At 41.8% G+C, this 22,578-nt stretch overlaps 1 protein-coding gene across 1 annotated transcript in view; it reads left to right on the top strand.

The window, feature by feature from the left end:
- Window positions 1-21,961, top strand: part of SLC7A13 (solute carrier family 7 member 13) — an 81,752-nt gene extending 59,791 nt beyond the window's left edge. Inside the window, exons 7-10 of the mRNA XM_033933463.1 lie at window positions 151-247; window positions 2,359-2,508; window positions 11,092-11,275; window positions 21,649-21,961. Coding sequence (XP_033789354.1) covers window positions 151-247; window positions 2,359-2,508; window positions 11,092-11,275; window positions 21,649-21,743 — 526 coding nt within the window. The 3' untranslated portion in view covers window positions 21,744-21,961. The remainder of the gene's footprint in view (window positions 1-150; window positions 248-2,358; window positions 2,509-11,091; window positions 11,276-21,648) is intronic.
- Window positions 21,962-22,578: the final 617 nt, after the last annotated feature.

Here is a 22,578-nt window from a genome sequence, read left to right as displayed (position 1 = left end):
AAGTTTAATGAAATTTTGAGCAAAAATGTAGGCACTCAGCTCTATTATATTTTCAAAGAGGCTAATTTAAGAGCAGAACGCTCAGTATGGATAACGGTTCTTTGTACAACACAAAAGAATGATACTTGACAAGGTTGCTGTTTTCCTTAGACTTTTCTATGTTGGAGCAAGAGAAGGTCATTTACCATCCAGTCTGAGTTTGATTCATGTGGATAGTTTCACACCCGTGCCAGCTCTCCTCTTTAATGTAAGTAATGCTCTTCTTCCTCATCCAATCTTGGCAAACTTTAAGAAAAAGAAGAAAGAAAACACTGATCATTAACCTTTCAGCTCAAATGTCATTGCCCAAATTCAAAGCAGGAAGAGTTCTGAGTCATTCCCTAGTATAACATTTCGGTTACTGTTCAACATGGGTTATAAATTTAATTAAGATATACAATGATATTATACTCACAAAGTGGTTGGTAGGAATTTTTAAGATTATTTTTATCTAACGTCAACTCTCTGGAATGTTCCTCTATTCACCCTTACTTGACCTTTGCAATATGCGCATAAATCTGGTACACAGATAAGAATAAAGCAGTTGGCAAGGAGAAGAGAACTGATTCATCACAATTCTCCTGGTCAGTTGACCTGCAGATCTATGTAATCAACATAAGCATTTATGTATAGACACAGAGCTGTATAGTGAAGGAATAGCGTAATGGTTACTACAACAGAGGGTGATCCTGGGGAAATGAGTTAAATTCCCACTACAGTTCCTTGTGACCCTCTATTGCCCAGGTACAAAGAAAACAACTTAGCCTACTGGGGACAGAGAAAGAACCTACATATAGGGGGGAAATTCTACAAATGGCGTATTTGCCTCCCAAGACGCTGCTTCGCTATCAGTACGTTTACCCATATTTACTGCCAGTTTGTGTTCAGTCATCTACGGCAGATTTTGTTTACCCTATCCATTCTGGTTTTCTGATACTCTGTGAACTACCAATAGGGACCCCTGAGGAAGGAGTGTTCCTTTGAAACACGGACCGTGTCGGGTCCGGTCCACAGGAATATCGAGACCAGTTGTTTTGGATATATACTTTTTATGCAATCTATGCATTTTGTTTTTAGAATTTTTCTGATTTTAATAAACTCCTGTACCCTGTACATTTTCTTGCAGTACTGTTTTTGGTTTGCCTTAACTTAGACACCAGTAGGAGCCCTAATGATGCCTAAGTTAATAGGGAAACACCATTTGAAATGGCAAAGAACTTTAAATTTAAAGAAAAGATGCCAGAATTGTACCTACGGAGGCACCTACTGATGCCTAATGCCACTGGAAATGGTGTTAGATGCCGTAAAGTGCCTATTTAGGCGCAATTCACAACAAAGATAGGTAGTGGAAATATAGGCCTGGCCTACATTTCTGGTGCCTATCTTTACCAGAGGCGCGATTCTCTATGTAGCGTCTATGACACTCGATCGGCAGCCGCTTTCTAGGCAACCAGACAACTGCTGAGCTCTAGAAGAACATAAGAATTTGCCACTGCTAGGTCAGACCAGTGGTCCATCGTGAGTGGATTGCTGGGCACGATGGACCACTGATCTGACCCAGAGCGGCAATTCTTATGTTCTTATGTAGGTTTCTAATTGGTTTATATGGTACCAAAATCTTTGATAAATAATCAGGTGTGCCTAAATGTAAAGCTTTAAAGGTCAAAGTTAATGTTTTGTGCATCAATCGAAATTGTATAGGCAACCAGTGGTGCTCCTTCAAGAGTAGAGTCATGTCGTCATATCTACAAACATTGTTGAGAGCCCTAATGGCTGTATTTTGTACTGTTTGTAGTTGAGGGCAACTTCTAGAAGACCAGAATAAATTATATTACAGTAGTCTAGTTTTAAAATTACTAAAGCGTAAATTAAAGATTCACAACTAGATTTATCTATAGAAGGACAAATGGCTCTAATGTGATGAAGTGACGCAAAACAAGATCTGGTCACAGAAGATAATTGTTTACTAAATGATAAGGATACATCACGATGTACCCCCAGGTACTTCATAGTGTCAGATAAGGTGATGAGATTACCTTGTAGAAACAGAGTGACAAGGAGAGTTTGAAGTACCTGTGATCCAAATTCCAGAGGTTTTTTTGAGGGTTTAAGACTAACTTATTTTTTAGTGCCCATTTATCAATCATGTAGTAGTGGATAGGTATGTTTATGTGGAGACATTTTATTTATTTTTTTTTTTTTACTGCAGAAACCATATTTGAAAGTTAATAGGGCATTCATATTGGAATTTAATTTCTAATTTAGTTTTCGTTTCATTCTACAAAACCACACAAAAGTTCTTTGTTTTCTTATTTTCAGGGACTAATGACGCTGATTTACCTTCTTGTAGAAGATATATTTATACTTATCAATTATTACAGCTTCAGCTACTGGTTATTTGTTGGACTGTCGATTGCTGGGCTAATAGTCTTGAGATTCACACAGCCAGATAGGCCAAGGCCTGTAAAAGTAAGTAACCCACATGTACAGATAGCCAGGTTGAAGAGGATTATTTCCAGCAGAGCAATTAAAGTGCGTCAATCTGTTTTAATGTGGCTTGACTGTTTTGAAAATTGTCCTTGAATGGCTTATTGATATGTTTCCTAAATAAATTATACTCAGAACCAGTGGCGTAGTAAGGGGGGACAGGACCGCCCCAGGCACCATCTTGGTAGGGGGGTGCCAGCACCTCTCTCCCCCCCATGCCATGTTCACACCCTCCTCTGCCCCCCCCCCCCATACCTTTTTAAATCTTCACCAGTGAGAGCAATTACTTTGGTCTGCTGCTCACGCCAGCCTAGCTCCCTCTGAAATCACTTCTGGGTCACGGGGCCAGGAAGTGTTGTCAGAGGGAAAGCCAATGCTACTGTGAGCAGCAAGCTGGAGAAATTGCTCACACTGGCAAAGATTTATAGAGGTATGGGGGTGGGAAAGGAGGGCACAAGCATGGCATATAGGCCATGTAAAGAGTAGGGAGGCGGAAAGAAGGGTGCAAGGGGCACCACCACTCTAGGTGCTTCCTAACCTTGCTATGCCACTGATTAGTACTTCAGATTTTTGATTATAACTGGAAAATCCTAATAACCTCCCAAACCTAGCCCCCATCCACCCACACACTGGGAAATTAGGGGTTTCAGTTTATAACTGAAAAGTCAGCAAAATTGTGCTTCCTTGGACACTCTTGATGACACCATCCAGCTGCTGCTATTGCATCCAGATGGCATCATCAAAGCAGGACCTGCCTGTATCTCCTTCTCTTAAACTCTCAGTGGCTGTTTCTGAGGTGATGACTGGGGAGGTTAGCAGGGTTTGCAGCATTCGATTCAGCAGTAGCAATGAGTAATGACTGCACAAACCATGCTAAATCTTTCACAAAACAAAACCCAAAACGAAAGAATGAAAACTCAGTAATCCAACAAAAACTATTTCTTAAATATACCACTTGAGAAAGTGTTCTTAATGTTGCATAATTATTTTATAAATTTTTTTTAAAAAAAATATCTTTATTAGCAATTGCAAAAGGAACATACAACCAAGAGGGAATCCAGTAATAACAGGGTATTCAGAAGTGTATCAATACAAGTGGGGTAATAAATATAACATAAAGAATAAAATGGTCCTCAGTTATCACAACTCCCAAAATTGTAAAGGAGTTGGAATCTTAATAAGCCAAAGGGGTTTAGTAAGTATAATACATCCTAGGATGTGTTGTTTTATATAAATGTGCAAAATCACCACAAAAATTATTTATGAAACACACCCAATAAGCACTCAGCCCTGTGGGTGAAACGCAAAAAATGATTATGCAGAAATGAGTCAGAAGGGAGAAAATGACTCCTAATCTAACTTTAATACATGGAGAAACAATGTCAATGTTGAGTACAAAAAAGTACTTATCTCCGTTGGCGATGTTGATGATCAAAGTATGCTTTTCAAAGTCCATGCTGGAAATCAGCTCTACAGAGCTCCGTTACGGAGGCAGCAGCCTCCTTCCTCAGGAGCAACGCACTGGGAGACGGCAAAATACGCCTGAAGAGTGATCATGAAACTCCAAATAGTTGAATCAATATGGTGCTTCGGTATGGAGAACGCCCACAGTAATCCTGCAGATCAAGGGAAAACATGATGAGATCAGAGAAGACGTGATGAATTCATCTGCTACATCAGGGCATAACAGACAAATTAACAAATAGCACTGGAGCTTAACTAAACCTGCTAAAAATATACCAGTTCAAAAAACAAAAAATCATCAAAGAAAAAAAAGTTATAGAAAAAAGATTGAAATAATAAAGACTGCAAAATTAAAAATCAAAAGATGAAATGCCACTCTGTCAAAATCCATCTATCACTCTCTTGCCCCGCTTTCCACCAAAACCGTCACCTACTCCCGTAAGGCCCCCTGGTACCTCCCATACCACAGGGTACTAAAACAAAAATGTCGATCCCTGGAACGCATCTGGAAAAAATCTAAATCCCCCACAGACAAACAAATCTGGAGAGTCAACATTAAACTTTACAACAACACTCTCAAAAATGCTAGGAAAAACTTCTATGGTGACAAGATCTCCAGATCAAACAACCAGAACAGCATGCTGTTCAATATCTGGCGCTCCCTAATCCCCAACACCAACCCTTCCACACTCCCCTCCTCCCCATCAGCCGACCTACTAGCAAACTTCTTCAATGGAAAGGTCACCGCCTTAAGAAGCTCTTTCCCCCCCGTAGTCTCCTACAATTCTCTAGTGTTCACCACCCCCATTCCCACTCCAAATGTCATCACCCCTGTCCCAGTCAATAGATCCTGGACTGCCTTTGAGCAAGTATCCGAATCGCAGGTCCTCAAGCTCTGCCAGAAATTGAAATCCTGCAATTGCACCTTGGATCCATTTCCATCCTATCTATTTGAGAAAATACCCGCACAGGCCATCTCATCTCTCACCAAACTCATAAATTCTGCCCTATTATCGGGCCTCTTCTCACCTGAAATGGGACACATTGCATTGACCCCCCTACTGAAGAAAGCTGACCTAGATCCCTCCATCCCATCCAATTACCGCCCTATAGCGAACATTCCGCTCCTAACCAAACTGCTTGAGTCCATTGTCTCCTCCCAACTCTCAGCCTACCTGGAAAGATTCTCTACCCTCCTACCCTATCAATACGGCTTCAGACCCAACTTCAGTACCGAAACCCTCCTGATTTCCCTAATCTCGAAGATCCAACAACTTCATTCTCACAAAAAATTTGCCGTTCTCCTTCAATTCGACCTCTCTGCAGCCTTCGACGTTGTCCATCATGACATTCTAATCTTCTTACTCTCCGAGATAGGCATTAGCTCCACAGTTCTTGACTGGTTCTCAAACTTCTTACGCTCTCGCTCTTACAACGTTACCAAGAATGGTACCTCATCCTCCCCGTGGAAACCGACATGTGGAGTCCCACAAGGCTCCCCCCTATCTCCTATCCTCTTCAACATTTATATGTCCTCCCTGAACCTCCTCCACCTTTCCCCCCTAGAAACACTCTACACTTACGCAGACGATATCCTGGTCCTCCTCGAGACCGACGCAAACCTCACCAATCTCGCAGTAAACATCTCTTCTTGCATAACCAACCTTCAATCCTGGGCCCTCGCTGTACAAATGAAACTGAATGAGTCCAAAACCAAACTACTCTGGCTTGGCCCTAAACTTGATCATCTACCCACCTCCATCCCACTGCCCACAGGCTCCTCTCTACAACTGGAGTTCTCTAGCAAAGTCCTGGGCATCACCATAGATTCCTCGCTATCCTTCAACGACCACCTCAATTCCCTGATAAAAAAATGCTTTTACAGCCTTCACATGCTGAGGAAAGTGAGGTCCTGCTTCCACCAAAAACACTTTGCCTTGCTCGTACAGTCCATCATCCTCTCCAGATTGGATTATTGCAATTCCATTTACCTTAGCTTAACAAAGAAAAGCCTCCACAGACTCCAACTAATCCAGAACACAGCGGCCAAACTTATCTTCTCAAAAAGTAAATTTGACCATGTCTCTCCGCTCCTGTCCAAGCTCCACTGGCTTCCTGTCATCTCCAGGGTCCACTTTAAATGTGCCTGCTTAACCTTCAAAATCCTCCACGGCATCCTTCCACCTCTTATTCCTCTAGCCTGGAATTCCTCAAATCCATCCTTCACTAGATCCACGCAAAAACTAAAATTATCCCTCCCCTCCTTAAAAGGTATCTCCCTCGTTGGTAAACTCGGTTCCTCCCTCCACTTCAGAATCGTTCAGTTATGGAATAGCTTCCCTTCCCCTCTCCGCAACTTGAGCCCCCTTCTACCATTCCGTAAGCTTCTGAAGACCTGGCTCTTCTCCAAAACGTAACCTCATCCCCTCCCTAGTATTATCACACCTTTCCTCTCTTCTTACCTACTTCTATAAATCTATTGGAGTTCCGTTCCTTCCCTAACCTTGTAAACCGTGTCGAGCTCCACCCGTGGAGATGATGCGGTATATAAACCCAAGATTTAGTTTAGTTTAGTTTAGTTTAATTTAACCCATAGGGTTGTACACAATTCAAGATGAATATCCAACATTGTTCCCGAACAGTAAATCGTTCAATTTTGTTGCCACGATAATCATCAGGGATCTTTTCTAACACCAGTCATTTAAGATCTCGAAAGCATGGGTGGGAAGTAGTGCTGCCCGATTCAGGAAAAAATATTTCAATTCGATTTGATTCGATTTTCCTGCCCAAATGGATTTTGTTTTTTTTGGGTTTTTTTTTTTCAAATATCCTGGTGGGTTTATTTTATAGCCTCTTCACCCCCTTTGCACCTCTCTTACCCACACTGGTGCTGTGGTGTAAACAAAATAAACAAAAAAGACTTTTCCTCTCTGTTAAATCCTAGCTCACGTTCGTGGTCTAACACCACCTCTGTCAGGATACACATTTCAAATCTGACATATTGTAATCACAAAATAGAAAATAAAATTATTTTTCTACCTTTTGTTGTCTGGTCATTATTCAGATCTTGTTGGTCCCAGGCTCTGGTTGTCTTCTGATAACTCACTTGCCAGGATCTCCTTCTTTCTTCATGCTAACCATCCATCTTCTATCTCTGTCCTCCCCTTCTATTTCCCTTCCCTCTCCCAGAGGTCTGGCATCTTTCCTTTTTTTCATCTCCATCCCCAGATCCACCTTTTCTCAACTACCCTTTCATCCAGTATATCTCCCTCCTTCCCCACCACCCCAGGTTACACCAGTTCTCCCTTTCTCTTCCCAACTACCCTCCTATCCAGTATCTATACCCCCTCCCCCATGTACAACTACTCTTCCTTTCTGTTCCTTCTCTCCCTAAATCCCATTATCCATCATCTCTCTCCCTCTTCTGTTTTTAGATCCATTATATTGTCTATCCCTCCCCCCATTCCCCTCTCCCTCCCCTAACTCACCTCTCCCCCAAGTTCATCCATCTTCCCCCTCCTTCTCCTCCTCATCTCTCCTTCTCCAATCCACCAACTCCAAGTCCATCTCTCCTCTTCCCTCAGCTCTGACTCCCAATACAGAAGCCCAGTATTTGGCTGGCAGAAGGCAACACTCATGTATTGTGGCACCTACCAAGAGCTCCGGGCGCTTCACACAGCGGTCATATACTTTTCCTGTGAACTGCAGAAGATGCGGGCCTTGCAAAAGCCGCGTGAGAAGTGTCTCTGCACTGCAGCACTTCCCAATGCTCTCGCACCGCTCCTCAGGAGCCCCCATGCGGCACCATGTCACCCGGTGCTCACAGGTGCGTGGGGCTCTGGCCGTCATGTGGCCGATGAAAGGCCAGGCGCTGGCAGGACCCGAAAGAGCAGACATGTGCCACTGAGCAGCAGCAACAGCAAGAATGATGCATGCAGGTGGCGAATCAGGGGCGTTTGCCGGGCTCTGGAGGGAAGCATGAGCGTGCATGCGGGAAGATGAAGCGCGGGCATCTGATTCTAGCCAACCAATTAAAAATCACCTTGTTGCCGCCGTTCTGCTCCCAGAGGTCCACTCGGCTTTCCCTCTGCCATTGGAGTCCTTGCTTCTGGTGTAACTTCCAGTTTTGCAAAACCGGAAGTTACATTAGATGGAAGGATTCCAGTGGCAGAGGGAAAGCTCAAATGGGTCTCTAGCAAAGGGGCAGATGAATTGGTGAGTTCGATTTTTTACAAAATCAAATCGATTTGAATCGATTCACCCGAAGTGAATCGGTGAATCGATTCGAATCGCGAATCGGGCAGCACTAGTGAGAAGAGCCAATTAGAGGTTATGTAAGGAGTCTAAAGGCAGGTTGGATGCCAGATGAGGTAAGAATTTTTTTACAGATTTTATAGATACAGATTTTTTTATTTTTATTCATTTCTAGCACTTAATACACCGCAAGTCATTCCCCAAGGCATCTGTATGAGCAGAGACCAGTTTTATATTCACACTTTCTCTTAGATTCATTGTGGTATGTGGTATATGATCAGAAGTAAAAAAGTTTGTGTGATGGGCAGCAGTGCATGAAGCAAGCAATGGGTTCTTATGATTTTTTAATGCAAAAGAAAAAAATGCAGATATTTGCTTCCTTTGTATATTAGATGAAACAACTATCTTCCCTTGAAGATAAATCCTGGGTCTTGCATTTTTTTACCATATACTGGTGGGGGCACCAGCACCTCTCCACCACTGTACCTCATTAAATCTTCGCCAGCGTGAGAAATTTCTCCGGCCTGCTGCTCATGCCAGTCTAGCTCCTCCCTGAGATTACTTCCTGGGCCAGGAAGTGATGTCAGAGGGAAAGCCAATGCTGGCGTGAGCAGCAGGCTGCAGAAGCTGCTTGCACTGGCAAAGTTTAAAGAGGTACTGGGGGGAAGAGAGGGCATGAGTGTGGTGTGGGGAGGGGCAGGGAAGGAGCAGGGGGTGAAGAGGATGGTGCATGGGAGCGCTTCCTAACCTTGCTACACTACAAGAATGATGAGTAGTAAAGGTCAGAGGAGGCTAAGAGCGTGGGAGAGGGAATTGATATTGGGGACTGGGGATTCTGCTGGCAATAGGGTAAGGATTGAGATAAAGTTAGACTAGGGAAGGACAGGGGTGAGAGATACTGGGACTGGGGGCAGAGTTGACTCAAGGGACTGTGGTGTTCTGAGCCAAATTTTCATCGGCATCCTCCCCCTCCCCTTCTCACTCTGGTATCTGTGCCTCCACTGTGTCCCACCCCCTCCATGCCTGTAATCCAGTATCTACCCCTCTTTCTCAAGTTCCCTCCTACTGCTAGTCAGATGTGGCACTGACTCAGGGTGCTGGCGAAAAAGGGTGCCAAAATTTCAGTCCAGCATCTAACCCTCTGGGAATCTGAAGGTAGATTGAACTGGGATTTTGGCCTCTTTATCACCAGCTTCCTAGGTCAATGCTTCATCTGGTTCATAAGCTGAGCCAGCCCTAGGTGGGAGTATGAATTTTGGGAATGATGATGGCAATTGAAAGAAAGACCCTTACTGCTGGGGATGATGAGAAGCCTGAGAGTAAGGTGACTGCTGAGCACGAAGGTATGATTAAGAGGGAGATACCTGTAAGCAAATCACATATTGGGACCCTTTTACTAAAGCTTAGTACACTCTAAATGCTAAGAAGCCCATAGAGTTAACATGGAGAAACAGGCTACCACATGACTACATTAAGGATTTTTTGTAATTTGCCTGTTTCTGTGCTACTGAATTTTTCTGTCAGGGGGAAGCATTGATATTCTAGCTTAGCAGATCCCTAAGCTTCATATCACAGGACAGTCAGAGATACCTGCCTGGAAGCTGCTATAGCTCAATATGTAAAAGCCCTATGTTTCTCTTCCAGAGGTCATGGATTCAAATCCCAACCAGCTCCCCCAGCACATATTTTAATTATGGCATTCTACCTTGCTGGTGCACCTTGATGATCTCACAATGAGGTCACCATTGTGCAGCTGCAAACATCCATTTGCAATGAAGTAGAAGCCATGCTAAGGTCTGTATCTGTTTTTAACCTTTTTCAAATGAAGTTATGTATGCAATCTATATATTTTTGTCATGTGCTTTCTTTGCTTTCAAGAATGAGCTGATTGGAGCACTGTTTAGTCAGAAAAAAAGGGTAGCTTTTTAGCAAGAAAACTAAAGCTATGTTTTTCATGTGCTATGCTTCAGTCAATGGATCTGTTCCTCTAATTAGAAAATAGCATTGCTGTTTGTCCACAAAAATAGAAGGTTTTGCATGCAATATATTTGTTTTGATATGCCCCATTTATGTGGTGCCTTATTAAATGTATTCTGAACTTAATAAAGCAAAAATAAATCCCAGAGAGCTATTTAGCAGATCACACTAAGAACGTCCAAAGAGTGCCTAAGTTCTGTCCATAGATATCAGATCTATTTGAAGCCTAAACTAAGCTCAAAAGTAGACCTGGTTTTCATTCACCTACAATATAGGCATCACATGGACGTCCTAGGTTGCTCAGTGTTATGTAAATGAATCTAAGAACGCCCAAATTGAGTCATTGCCAAAACCACGCCCACGCCTATTGAGTAAGGCGCAAGTTTTAAACATGGGCGTCCATGAAATTGTGGTTATGTCTACAAAGTGACATCTATGTCCTTTGGATACCTAAGTACCAACTATCACGTGTTAAGACCCTTAATTGGCTCATTATCCACTTAGAGTGGGTGCCTAAAGCACGCCTAACTTTAGGCATGACTTAGGTGCTGTTTATAGAATCGGGGCCATGCTGTTTGTAATCCGCCTAGAACTCCATTTAATGAGGATTCAGCAGGATACAAGACTGCACATAACATGTCTGAGTTTTAGCTAACAATTTTACCTCCCTCCCTCCATTTTACTAAGCCACAGTAGATGTTTCTATCGCAGCTCAGAGCACTAAATGTTCTGACACTCATAGAGCAGCATCTGAGCATTTAACATCCCAGGCTGCGGTAGAAATTTCTATCACTGCTTAGTAAAAGAGGGCCTTAATTTATTCTTTAATGTTATATTACATTAATATCGCATGTTGTTTTTGTACTACAGCTTAGCCTCTTCTTCCCTGTGGTATATTGTTTGTGTACCCTGTTCCTGGTGATAGTGCCTTTATATGGTGCTACTGTTGATTCCTTGATTGGAATTGGAATAGCTCTGTCTGGCATCCCTGCATATGTCTTGGGAGTCTATTTACCTGCTGAAAAAAGACCAGAATTGCTCAACCAGTTTTTTGGTAAGTTAAATCATTTTTATCTGAAAATGTATTTTTATACAGTGGTAAGTAACATAACAGAATAGTAGATGTTAACAGAAGAAGATCCATTGACTATCCAGTCAGTCTAGCCTTTTCAGTAGTGTAGCCAGACCTATTATTTTGGGTGGGCCAACTGATATGCTGAGTGGGCCTTCTCAAACAACTGCCACCACAACTACCACTACCATACCATTCGCACATTATCATGCATCATGCCTCCTCTCTTTATGCCCCTGGATCTGGCATTTGCTGCTGCCCTCTTCTGCCCATGGCTCACCAACTTCCCCTCTCAGTGTACCTCAGTTTCTGGGTAGCAACAGCAACGCACATCCACTAATTGTGGCGGCCCTGCAGGCTTCCCTCTGCTGTGACCCACTAGAAAGAAAACAGGAACTGACATTGGCAAGGGCGGGGCACAGCAGAGGGAAATCTTCAGGGCTGGTTCTGGAAGTTGATGTGTGTCGCTAGAACATAGGGAGAGGGGAGATATGATTGAGACATTTAAGTACATCACGGGACGTGTCAAGGTGGAAGATAATATTTTCTTTCTCAAAGGCCACAAGAGAGCATCCGCTCAAACTCAGGGGCGGGAAATTTCATGGAGACACCAGGAAGTAGTTCTTCATGGAAAGAGTGATTGATCATTGGAACAAGAATTCCAGTGCAGGTGATCGAGGCCAGCAGCGTCCCAGACTTTAAGAATAAATGGGATACCTATGTGGGATCCCTACGAGGGTCAAGTTAAGGAATTGGGTCATTAGGGAATAGACTTAAGGGGGTGGGTCAGTAGAGTGGGCAGACTTGATGGGCTATAGCCCTTTTCTGCCGTCATCTTTCTATGTTTCTATGTTTTTACCCCTGCCTACAAGGGTAAGGGAAAGGTTTAGAGAGAGGGGGAAGTTGCTGGGCTGTGGGCCAGCGAGCAGGGCAAATGCTGGTCCAGATGTAAGCAAGAGGGGAGAAAGGTGGCCACTACTGGTTTGTCTTGGATTGGCCTGAGCCAATAAGAACATAAGAATAGACTTACGGGGTCAGACCAATGGTCTATCAAGCCCAATAGCCCATTCTCACAGTGGCCAATCCAGGTCACTAGTACCTGGCCAAAACCCAAGGAGTAGCAATATTCCATGCTACCGATCCAGGGCAAGCAGTGGCTTCCCCCCTGTCTTTCTCAATAACAGACCATGGACATTTCCTCCATGAAATTGTCCAAACCTTTCTTAAAACCAGCTATGCTATCCGTTCTTACCACAACCTCTGAAAATGCGTTCCAGAGCTTAACTATTCTCTGAGTGGAAAAAGTTTCCTCCTATTGGTTTTAAAAGTATTTCCCTGTAACTTCATCAAGTGCCCACCCATTGCAATGCCATTGGCCATTCCTGTCTACAGTACACTGTCAAGAATCTCAGCTAAGAGTCATAAAGCATGACCCCATATAAAATATAATTTCTTAGCCATGACAATATGGGTTGTTTTATTTTTCTGTACACCACCATCTTGAGTAAATGAGCATATAAGATCCCCTATTTGGTTCATACTAGGACCCCTCTCCTCACATGTCCAATCACAATACTTTCTAATAATCTAAGGACCAGATGTTCAAGAAGGTTTAACTGGGCAAGAAAGGCTTCTGCTGTCTAGATAAACCCTGCTGAGTTGGCCATCAGCAACTGGGTAAAGGTGGGCAGAGTCAGTATTTAATTGATTAGTGATAATAGGCAGTCCATTAGCTGGTTAAATATATGGATAAAGATAGGACAATAAAAGGTTATCCTATGTTTACCTGCCAAGCTAACTGTATACATGTTGGCCAGTGTGCAGTTTGCTTTCAGGTGTCTGCTTAATCTGGTTATTCAGTGCTAGTGCTTAGATATGGCCCAGAATTAGGGTTACCATATGGCTCCAGAAGAAGGAGGACGGATTGAGATATCCGTATTTTACTTCCATTGCTTTCAGTGGATGTGGCACGTAGATGTCTCAATCTGCCCTCCTTACCTCCATTGTTTTCAATAGAAGTAAAACCCAGATGTCTCAATCCATGCTCCTTTTTATGGAGCCATATAGTAATCCTACTCAGAACTGACTATCCAGGCTCAGGTCAGCCTGCAGTTGTCAGCAATTTAAGATTCACTAACTGCTGTAGACTGAATATTACTTTCCTAAATGCCCAAACACCTAGCTTCCAAGGCTCCTAGGGTCTTTCCATAAGAATAAGAATAGCCATACTGGGTCAGACATTCCATCTAGCCTGTTTCTACAGTGGTCAATCCAAGTCACAAGTACCTGAAAGAAACCCAATAGTGGCAATATTCCATGCAACTGATCCCAAGGCAAGCAGTGAGTTCCCCCATGTTTGCCTCAATAGCAGACGATGGACTTTTCCTCCAGGAACTTGTCCAAACCTTTTTTTTAAACCAGCTACGTAAACTGCTGTTACCACATCTTCTGGCAACAAGTTCCAGAGCTTAACTATTCTTTGAGTGAAAACAAATACTTCCTCCTATTAGTTTTAAAAGTATTTCCCTGTAACTTTATTGAGTGTTCCCTAGTCTTTGTAAAAGATCAATTCACTTGTACTTGTTCTACACCACTCAGGTTTTTGTAGACTTCAATCATATTTCCCCTCAGCCTTCTCTTTCCCAAGCTGAAGAGCCTTTTAGTCTTTTCCAAGCTAAAGAGCTCTTTAGTCTTTCCTCATATGAGAGGAGTTCCATCCCTTTTATCATCTTGGTCGTTATTCTTTGAACCTTTTCTAATTCCGCTATATCTTTTTTGAGGTACATCAACCGGAACTGAACGCAATACTCATGATGAGGTCAGACCATGGATCAATACAGATTTACAGAAGCATCATAATACAGTATTCATAGTCTTATTTACCATCCCTTTCCTAATAATTCCTAGCATCCGGTTTGCTTTTTTTGGCCATCGTACATTGGGCAGAAGGTTTTAGCTGACCCCTAAAATGGACCCTAACATCTGGTAACTATGATTTGCCACCATATTTATACAGGGCCATCACTTCCAGTTACCAACCAAAGATGATGGTTTCTTAGATCCATCAATTGTTACATATACCCAATAAGGTTTATGGACAATCACAAGCTGGTGTTTTGGATACTAAAAATCTGAGAGCCAGAAAACCAAAGATAGTGTACTGTGTGGATTTCTGAGAATGCCAGTTTCAGATATTTCATTGGGCTTGTTTAGCTCAGATCCACATACATAAAACAGGTTATCTTGACTCACCTCTTTGTCTCAAATGTAGATTCACCAATAATGATGTTTTACATGCTCTTTGGGTATCTGCAGTAATTAAACAATTCTGAACATTAGAATTACAATATTTGGAAGAGATCCTCTCTTGCTTGCTTACATCATTTTGAATATCGGGTGGAGTAAACCTAGTTGTACTACTACTATAACATCTTATGACCACATTAGTCTCCAATTGAAAGAGTTGGTTGCATATACATTGGTTTTCAATATATCTGAGTTGTTTACAGTAAACCTAGTTGTGCCACCCTGAATTATGAAACAGTCGGGTCAAGGACAAAGAGGATTCATTAGTCTTTTGCCTTTTCCCCTGCCATTTTATGACAGGTAGAGAGTACTTAATGGTTTCCACTTTTGGGTTTTCCTTGGGCTTGAAGTTAAAGTTAGGCAAATTATAGGCCCTGCCACTATGCCGAATCTAAGGGATGAATGGAGACGAGGTTTCCCTTAAAATAGGTGAAGGGTGCTTTCAAAGATTTGGGATTAGTGTAATTACCAGTCAATCTGAATGTGCTTTATAGCAGGGGTTCTTAACCTGGAGTCCATGAGGATCAGATAAAAATTAACATTTATATTCCTTATACAGCCCAGTACTGTTGATTTTTTCTCGCAGTTGATGAGAGAGTAGATGTAGTAGTAGTAGTCATGGTAGTATAAAAACATAGTAGTAGTAGATCTCTTTTAATTTGCACAAGAGGATTGTTTGTCATAATTATAATGAGTGGCCAGTACTTTTTGCATAATAAAGGAGTGCTTTTTTAGATTGTTTACTTTAAAGTTTAATGCTGTATTTCCCCGCTGCCATGGCTTATCTAAGAGTTTTAAAACCACACGGAGGCGGCCTATACATCCCTCCCCCCCTCCCCGTATGCATCCCTCCCCTCCCCCAGTAAATATTGTACCTCCGCCAGCTACCTCCTGCCATGTTGTGGCCACAGTGCAGGGCAGGAGTGATATTTTCAGCATCCAGCTGGCCCCGCGCTGCTTCCTCAATGCCTGCGTCAGTTCTCGCGGGATTCGTTATGGGGTAATTCATGAAGAGTAAAAAAAAAAATAAAGAGTCTGAAAAAACATCTAAGTCAGGATTAGTATGTCCCATGCACTACATCCCCAAAAAGTTGTCCATCTCAGAGTCATTTTTGAACAGGAAGGCTGAGAAGTTCACTCTAGCCTATCCAAACCATCTTATCATTTGCAGGATTCAGACCATGAAAGACAGCCCAGCACCATCATCATGATTCAAATTGCTAGGGCTCCAATCAAAACCCTCCCAAACCCATCCTAAACTGATTTGCCATTTACGGGACACATCATGCAAATCTGCCCAATTTATATCATTCATATTCTAATTAGAGATCCCCTGTGTTCATCCCATGCTTTTTTGAATATCATCACCATTTTCCTCTCTACCACCTCCCTCAAGACGGCATTCCAGGCATCCACCACCCTCTCCATGAAAAATAATTTCCTAATATTACTTCTAAACCTATCACCCTACAATGTCAATTTATGCCGTTTAGTTTTACCAATTTCCCTTCTCTGGAAAAGATTTGGTTATATATTAATACCTTTCAAGTATTTAAATCTCTATCATATCATTCTGGTCTCTCCTCTCCTCTAGAGTATACAAGTTCAGGTCTTCAAGCCTCCTCTCTTACATCTTTTGGTGCAGACCCCCTACCATTTTTGTCACCTTCCTCTGGACCACTTCAAATCTTTTTATATCCTTAGCCAGATATGACCTTCAAAACTGAACGCAGTACTCCAAGTGGGGCCTCACCAATGACCTGTATAAGGGCATCAGTACCTCCTTTCTTCTGCTGGTTACGCCTCTCTCTTTACAGCCTAGCATCATTCTGGCTACAGCCACCACCTTGTCACACTGATTTGTCACCTTCAGATCTTCAAACACTACTCACCCCTTCTGTGCATATCAGCCTCTCGCCTCCCAGCATATACATTTCCCTCAGAATTCTACTCCTTTAATGTATCACTCTGCAGTTCTTTGCATTGAATTTTAATTGCTAGATATTAAACCATTCTTCCAACTTTTGCAGATCCCTTTTCATGTTTTGCACTCCCTGCAGGGTGTCCATTCTATTACAAATCTTGGTATCATCTGCAAAAATGCAAACTTCACCTTCTAACCCTTCGGCAATATCACTCACAAACATATTGAATAGAATTGGCCCCAGCACTAATCCTTGAGGCACACCACTACTCACCTTCCGTCCTCTGAGCGAATTCCATTAACCTTCACCCTATAACGTCTGTCCTAGAGAATGACACGTGGAAAATGTTTCCCCATCTTGTCCCCACTAGTTCTTTTCCTATGCCTGCCCCATTCCTGCAAGCTCCGTCCTCATCTGCACAAGCCTCAAACACTTTGAAACCATAAGCATTCGAGGATTGAGTGGTTAAGGCAGGGGCAGCATCAAGGACAGCAACAAAACTCATGGGGACGGGACGGGGAAATTGAGTTCCTGCGGGGACAGGGACAAATTTGTTCCCGTGTCATTCTCTAGTCTGTCCGTCAACCAGTTTCTAATACAGTTCACCACTTTCGGTTCTAATTTCAGACCATCAAGTTTGTTCAAGAGCTTCCTATAAGAACCTTGTGAAAGACTTCGCTGAAATCTAAGGCCTCCTTTTATCAAGCGTGTTAGGGTTTTTTATCGCTGGCCACTGCGGTAAAAGCTCTGATGTTCATAGAATTCCTATGAGCGTCAGAGCTTTTACCACAGCATCTGGCAATAAAAAACCCTAATGTGACTTGAAAAAAGGGGGCCTAAGTAAATTACATCTAGCATATGTCCTCAATCCAATTCTCTGGTTGCTCAGTCAAAGAATTCAATCAAATTTGTTTGGCACGATTTGCCTTTAGTAAAACCATGTTGTCTCATATCTTGTAACCCATAAATTCTAGGAAATTTGCTATCCTTTTCCTTCAGCAATACTTCCATTATTTTTCCAACAACTGAAGTGAGGCTTACTGGCCTATAGTTTCCTCTTCATCTCTGCGACCACTTATGTGAAATGAGACTACATCCACTCTTCTCACTTCCCACAGAACCTCTCCCATCTTCAGGGATTTATTGAATAAATCTTTAAGTGGACCCATCAGAATTTCTCTGAGCTGCCTCAATATCCTGGGATGGATCCCATCTGGTCCCATGGCTTTGTTCATCTTCAATTTTTCAAGTTGTTCATAAACAATCCCTCTAAGCAATATTAGAACATTATACCAGCTAGTTATAGCATTCTGAAATATGCATCACAGAAGTCTTTGTATTGTGTTCAATACAAAAGGAAATTAAATTTTTTTTTTAATTCTCAAGTGGTTCTTGGAGTTCCCAGTTCCATTTTTGCTTCATATTTCTATTTCAAATTTGTGAACCCTTGTTTTGTATTTTGATCAAGATTGTGTGTCTGTGGAATATTGAGAGTGGTATTCTGTTTGCATACATGATGGTAAATCAAAAAGTAAAGTCAAAATACGTTTAATGGCTTTAATAGAAGTAACTGTGAGCAATTGAACACATAATTTTTTTCACATAGTCCCCATGCAAGATGACACATTTGTTGTATCATTCAACTAGCTTCTGCATTCCTACAGAGAAGTTTTACGCTGCTCCTGAAGTTAGGTGAGCACCACTTCCTTTACTTCATCATGCTTTGTCTTTTGCTCTCTGGAGTAATACACCCATGTCTCATCGCAGGTGACAGTTCTCTCCAAAATACTCAGATCTTCTTCATACCATCTCAGGAACTGGGTCGCAACCTCTACATGCTGTTGCTTGTGCAGATCACAGACTTTCCTGTATCCCAAGTCATCATGCATTATGGCAAATGCAGACCCATAGCTGATATCCAAATTGGCATCCAATTTGGATCTGTCAGGCTTTTTACCCACTTATAAACCTTTCATCGATTCATGGTGTTATGTCCATAATGAGTCAATATCTGATGGTGAATTACCACAGATTTAATTCACTCTACCCAAAGAAAGCACACTACTGCACATTTTTTTACAATGGCGACATCTTGCAGTAGAGCATCTCTGTTTCTGACCTTGTGACTGCCACACAACTAAAGAAAATGTTAAAAATGCAGCTATTTGTCAATGCCTTCCTATGCTAGTGTTTCAGTAGTCTCTTCAGCATCAAGAAATAGTGTTAAGAATATTTCTGCCTTGAATGTAATTTTAATGCTTTTCTGCATTTTTTTTTGTGTGTGTGGAAATTATGATTTGACAATGTCTGTATTGATATTATGATTTGTTAATATTTGTTTCGAGATAGTATTATTTTTCTGGGGGGGATGGGAAATCTATGTTTGTCTTTTGTTTTGTTTCAATTGTTAAGCAACTAAAGGGCGAGCAGGATAATATGAGGCTCATAATCGAAAGAGAAAAACGTCCCAAAATCGGCCTAAGTAGGCACTTGGACGAACGTTGTCCAAATACATCTAAGTGCCGATAATAAAAACGGGTTTTGGACGTATTTCTAAATGACCTAGCCCTTCATAGTGCCGCTGAACGTCCAAAGCTAAATGGGGCGTTTCAGGAGGAGTGTCGAGGGCGGGAGTTGGGCGGGATGTGGGTCGGCTTAGACTTAGTCTTACAGCATGTATAACCGAAAGTTATACAGCCCAGGATCTATGGAACTTGGACGTTATAACTTAGACCATGTAAAACAGGTCTAAGTCACAAAAACCCACCTAAAGTCACCAGATAAGCACTGCAAACACATAAAACAGACCCCACACACTACCCCAGTGATCACCAACCCCCCCACCCCCATAAAAATATTAATCACACTTTAAAATTCAGCCTCCAGACCACCATCACCTGGCCGCCTGGCATAGGAAAGCCTAGTCGTCCAGCACAGAGGCGGCTTAAGCCGTCTTGAGGGTAGGTTAGGGACTCATGGAGAGGAGGACCCATGCCCATAAGCCCCCATAATCAATTCATTGATACTTAAACATGTGCACTCCCTTATACACCCCCAAAACTCTTTTTTTACTGGCATATAAGTGGCTCCTGCAGCCATAAGGGCTATTAGGGTGGTAGATAAGTGGGTCTAGGGGATTCTGGAGGTGGTTTGGGGGGCTCACCATGACTATAAGGGAGCTGTAGTGAGAAGAAGACATGGCACCCTTTTTGTGACGTTCACAGCAGTGCTCTGTAAGATACCTCACTATTTAGGTGGCATGTCTGGGTGTTCAGTCCATCACTTTGCAGACCCCTCCCACATCCAACAGGGCTTGTTCTAGGCATTTTTTGACTTGGACGAAAAGTTGGACGAAAATGTGGTATAAAAATGGATGATTTAGCAACTTGGACGATCAGATCGGCAGGACATATAATTAGACGATTTTTGAAACAAAAAAAATTTTGGACATATTTTTCGAAAATGTGTCCTAGGCTGTTTTTTTACTTTGGACGACTTGCGACTTAGATGGAAACGGATTTAGATGCCCCTTTCAATTATGCCTCTCCACATATGTAGCAAATGTGTAAACCGCATATTTTTATGCGGTATGAAAATTATTAAATAAATAAAGGCCGAGTGCTGCACTATGCATGGATGAACCATCCAACAGACAAGTACATATGTTGCATTTCGCTAGCTCTGTTCCGGTTATTGTGTAATTTAATAATTGCCTTTAATTTTTGATTCACCCTCGTAATTTCTATGTAGAACTTTGTAGCAATCCTACTTGTTATGGTTTATTATTAGTAGGTGTAATGCTGTTCCAGAACCCAGTTTTTATATTTGAGGTGCTGTTCTTGATATTTGAATCATGGATTAATACTACTGCTGTATAGTAGGTTTCCTACCTGTATGTTAGGATTTTTTTTTCAGATTTTGTATTATTTTACAGTGAGAATGCTAGTAGAAAGATTTATGTTGCTGTCACACAGATAACATGAGTCATAATGACTTCTGTATCCTGGTTCTGATCTGTAGCTGTTGTTTTGGGGAGGTATTTTTCTTGTAGCTGTGGAAAATGTTTACATTTAATTCATAAGAACTGCTATACTGTGTGTCAGACCAAAGATCTATGAGGGTCATGGATGCAGTGCGTCCCAAATGGAAAATGGTTGGGAACCACTGCTTCACAGTACCAGCATTTCAATGAATGTTTGAAATGCTCCAAAGGGAAAAACCACCTATATTGCAAAACTTCTGCCTTAGTCTAGCGATTTAAAATGACTTCAAGAAAGCAATAAAGCAAATCCTTGAATCACAGAAAATTAGTCCTTCTACTTAAAAACCATGTGATTGATGTTCTAAAGATTTGTCTAGCTAACTTCGGGAGCCTCCCAGACATCTTGGTATTGTTAAAATCCCTGCCCCATTTCCCCTTATTGATTTAGGGTTCCTTTTACAAAACCACAGTAGAGGTTTCTTCCACGGGCCAATGAGGTAAATATTCTGATGCTCATAGGAATTCTATGAGCATTAGAGTATTTACCTCACTGGCCCAAGGTAAAAACCTCTACCGTGGCTTTGTAAAAGCCAGCGTTAATGTTTAATTTTATCTGGTCAACTTGATGGCCAGACAAAATTTCTATGGTCAACTAGAGAACTTTGATGCATTTCAGAGCAACACTACACTGATATTCAGCTCTTTTTGGATAAAGTTGTCCAGATAAATCTAGTCACATTAATAACAGGGATAAAGTTATCTAGCTGTTGTAACTAATTGGTTACATTTAGCGAGAGAATTAATTGATTAAGGGGTCCTTTTATCAAGCCGCACTAGCGGGGTTAGCGCGTCGAACATTTCATCACGCGCTAACCCCCGCGGCCGACTAAAAAACTAATGCCTGCTCAATGCAGGCGTTAGCAACTAGCGCGGCAGGCGGTTTAACGTGTGGTATTACGCGCGTTAAACCCCTACCGCAGCTTGATAAAAGGACCCCCAAATACCTCTAAGCATCCAGTTAAGGTTATGCAGATATCTTTATCATACACTGCCTCATTGAGCACTGGTTATGACGTCTATTACAAACTGTCTATTGTCTGCATGATGGTTTTACTTTTTTTGTGTGTCTATTTGTTTTCCAGTAAAAATAACAAAATACATTCAGATTCTGTGCAACTGCTGCTTGACAGAGTTGGATATTGAAATGGAGCAGAAGAAAGACAGTAAAGCCAAATAGAGTTTGTTGGTCAATTGCACTCCACAACTTCTGTCTGAATTTGATTACATCAACCCATTGAAAGACCACATTATGCATCAGCGTGATATTACCACCCTTTGTTTATATAACAATCATACTGAATTTGTACTTTATCAAACTTATATATATGTGTGTATATATATATATATAAACATGGTTCTTCCCATAAGAGTTGTTGTAAATTACAGCAATAAAGGATATGTCATTCTGACAGTTTTTTGTTTCTAGAAAAGGTCATTTTCCATTTCCATAAGTGTCTGTCTATCTTCTTAAAAAAATATGAATGATGAGAAATTCCCATGTTAGCTTTGATTCGTTATTAGTAGATTGGGTATGTATGTATGCCACACCACACCCCCCCTTTCATCTTCTAAAGGGTAGACTGAGTTAAACCAAACTATAGGGTCCTTTTACTAAGGCGCGCTAACCAATTTAGTGCACGTTAACTGATTTAGCGTGCGCTAAATGCTAAGGCGCCCATAGAATATAATGGCACCTTAGCATTTAGCATGTGCTAATCTTTAGTGCGTGCTAAATCAGTTAGCGCGCCTTAGTAAAAGGACCTCCTCTTAAGGGAAAAGTTTACCGTCCAGTCATTGCATTAGTATATGAAACATCACTTTCTGACCACTGGTAAAATGTTGAATTGTTCTTGCAAGCTCAACATGAGATATTCAAAATTTTTTATGCAAAAGATCTCTCTCAATGGAAAAATGATGCAATGCACTTATCTGTAAAATATTCTTAAGAATCTTAAGGCTCTCAGGGGTCCCAACGCAGCCCCATTTCGAGTTCTGCTTCAGGAGACCCAAAA

Source organism: Geotrypetes seraphini, chromosome 2 (genome assembly GCF_902459505.1).
Source record: "Geotrypetes seraphini chromosome 2, aGeoSer1.1, whole genome shotgun sequence".
Lineage (NCBI taxonomy): Eukaryota > Metazoa > Chordata > Amphibia > Gymnophiona > Dermophiidae > Geotrypetes > Geotrypetes seraphini.
Note: the sequence above shows the minus strand (reverse complement) of the source record. Positions and strands in the feature narration are given on the sequence as shown.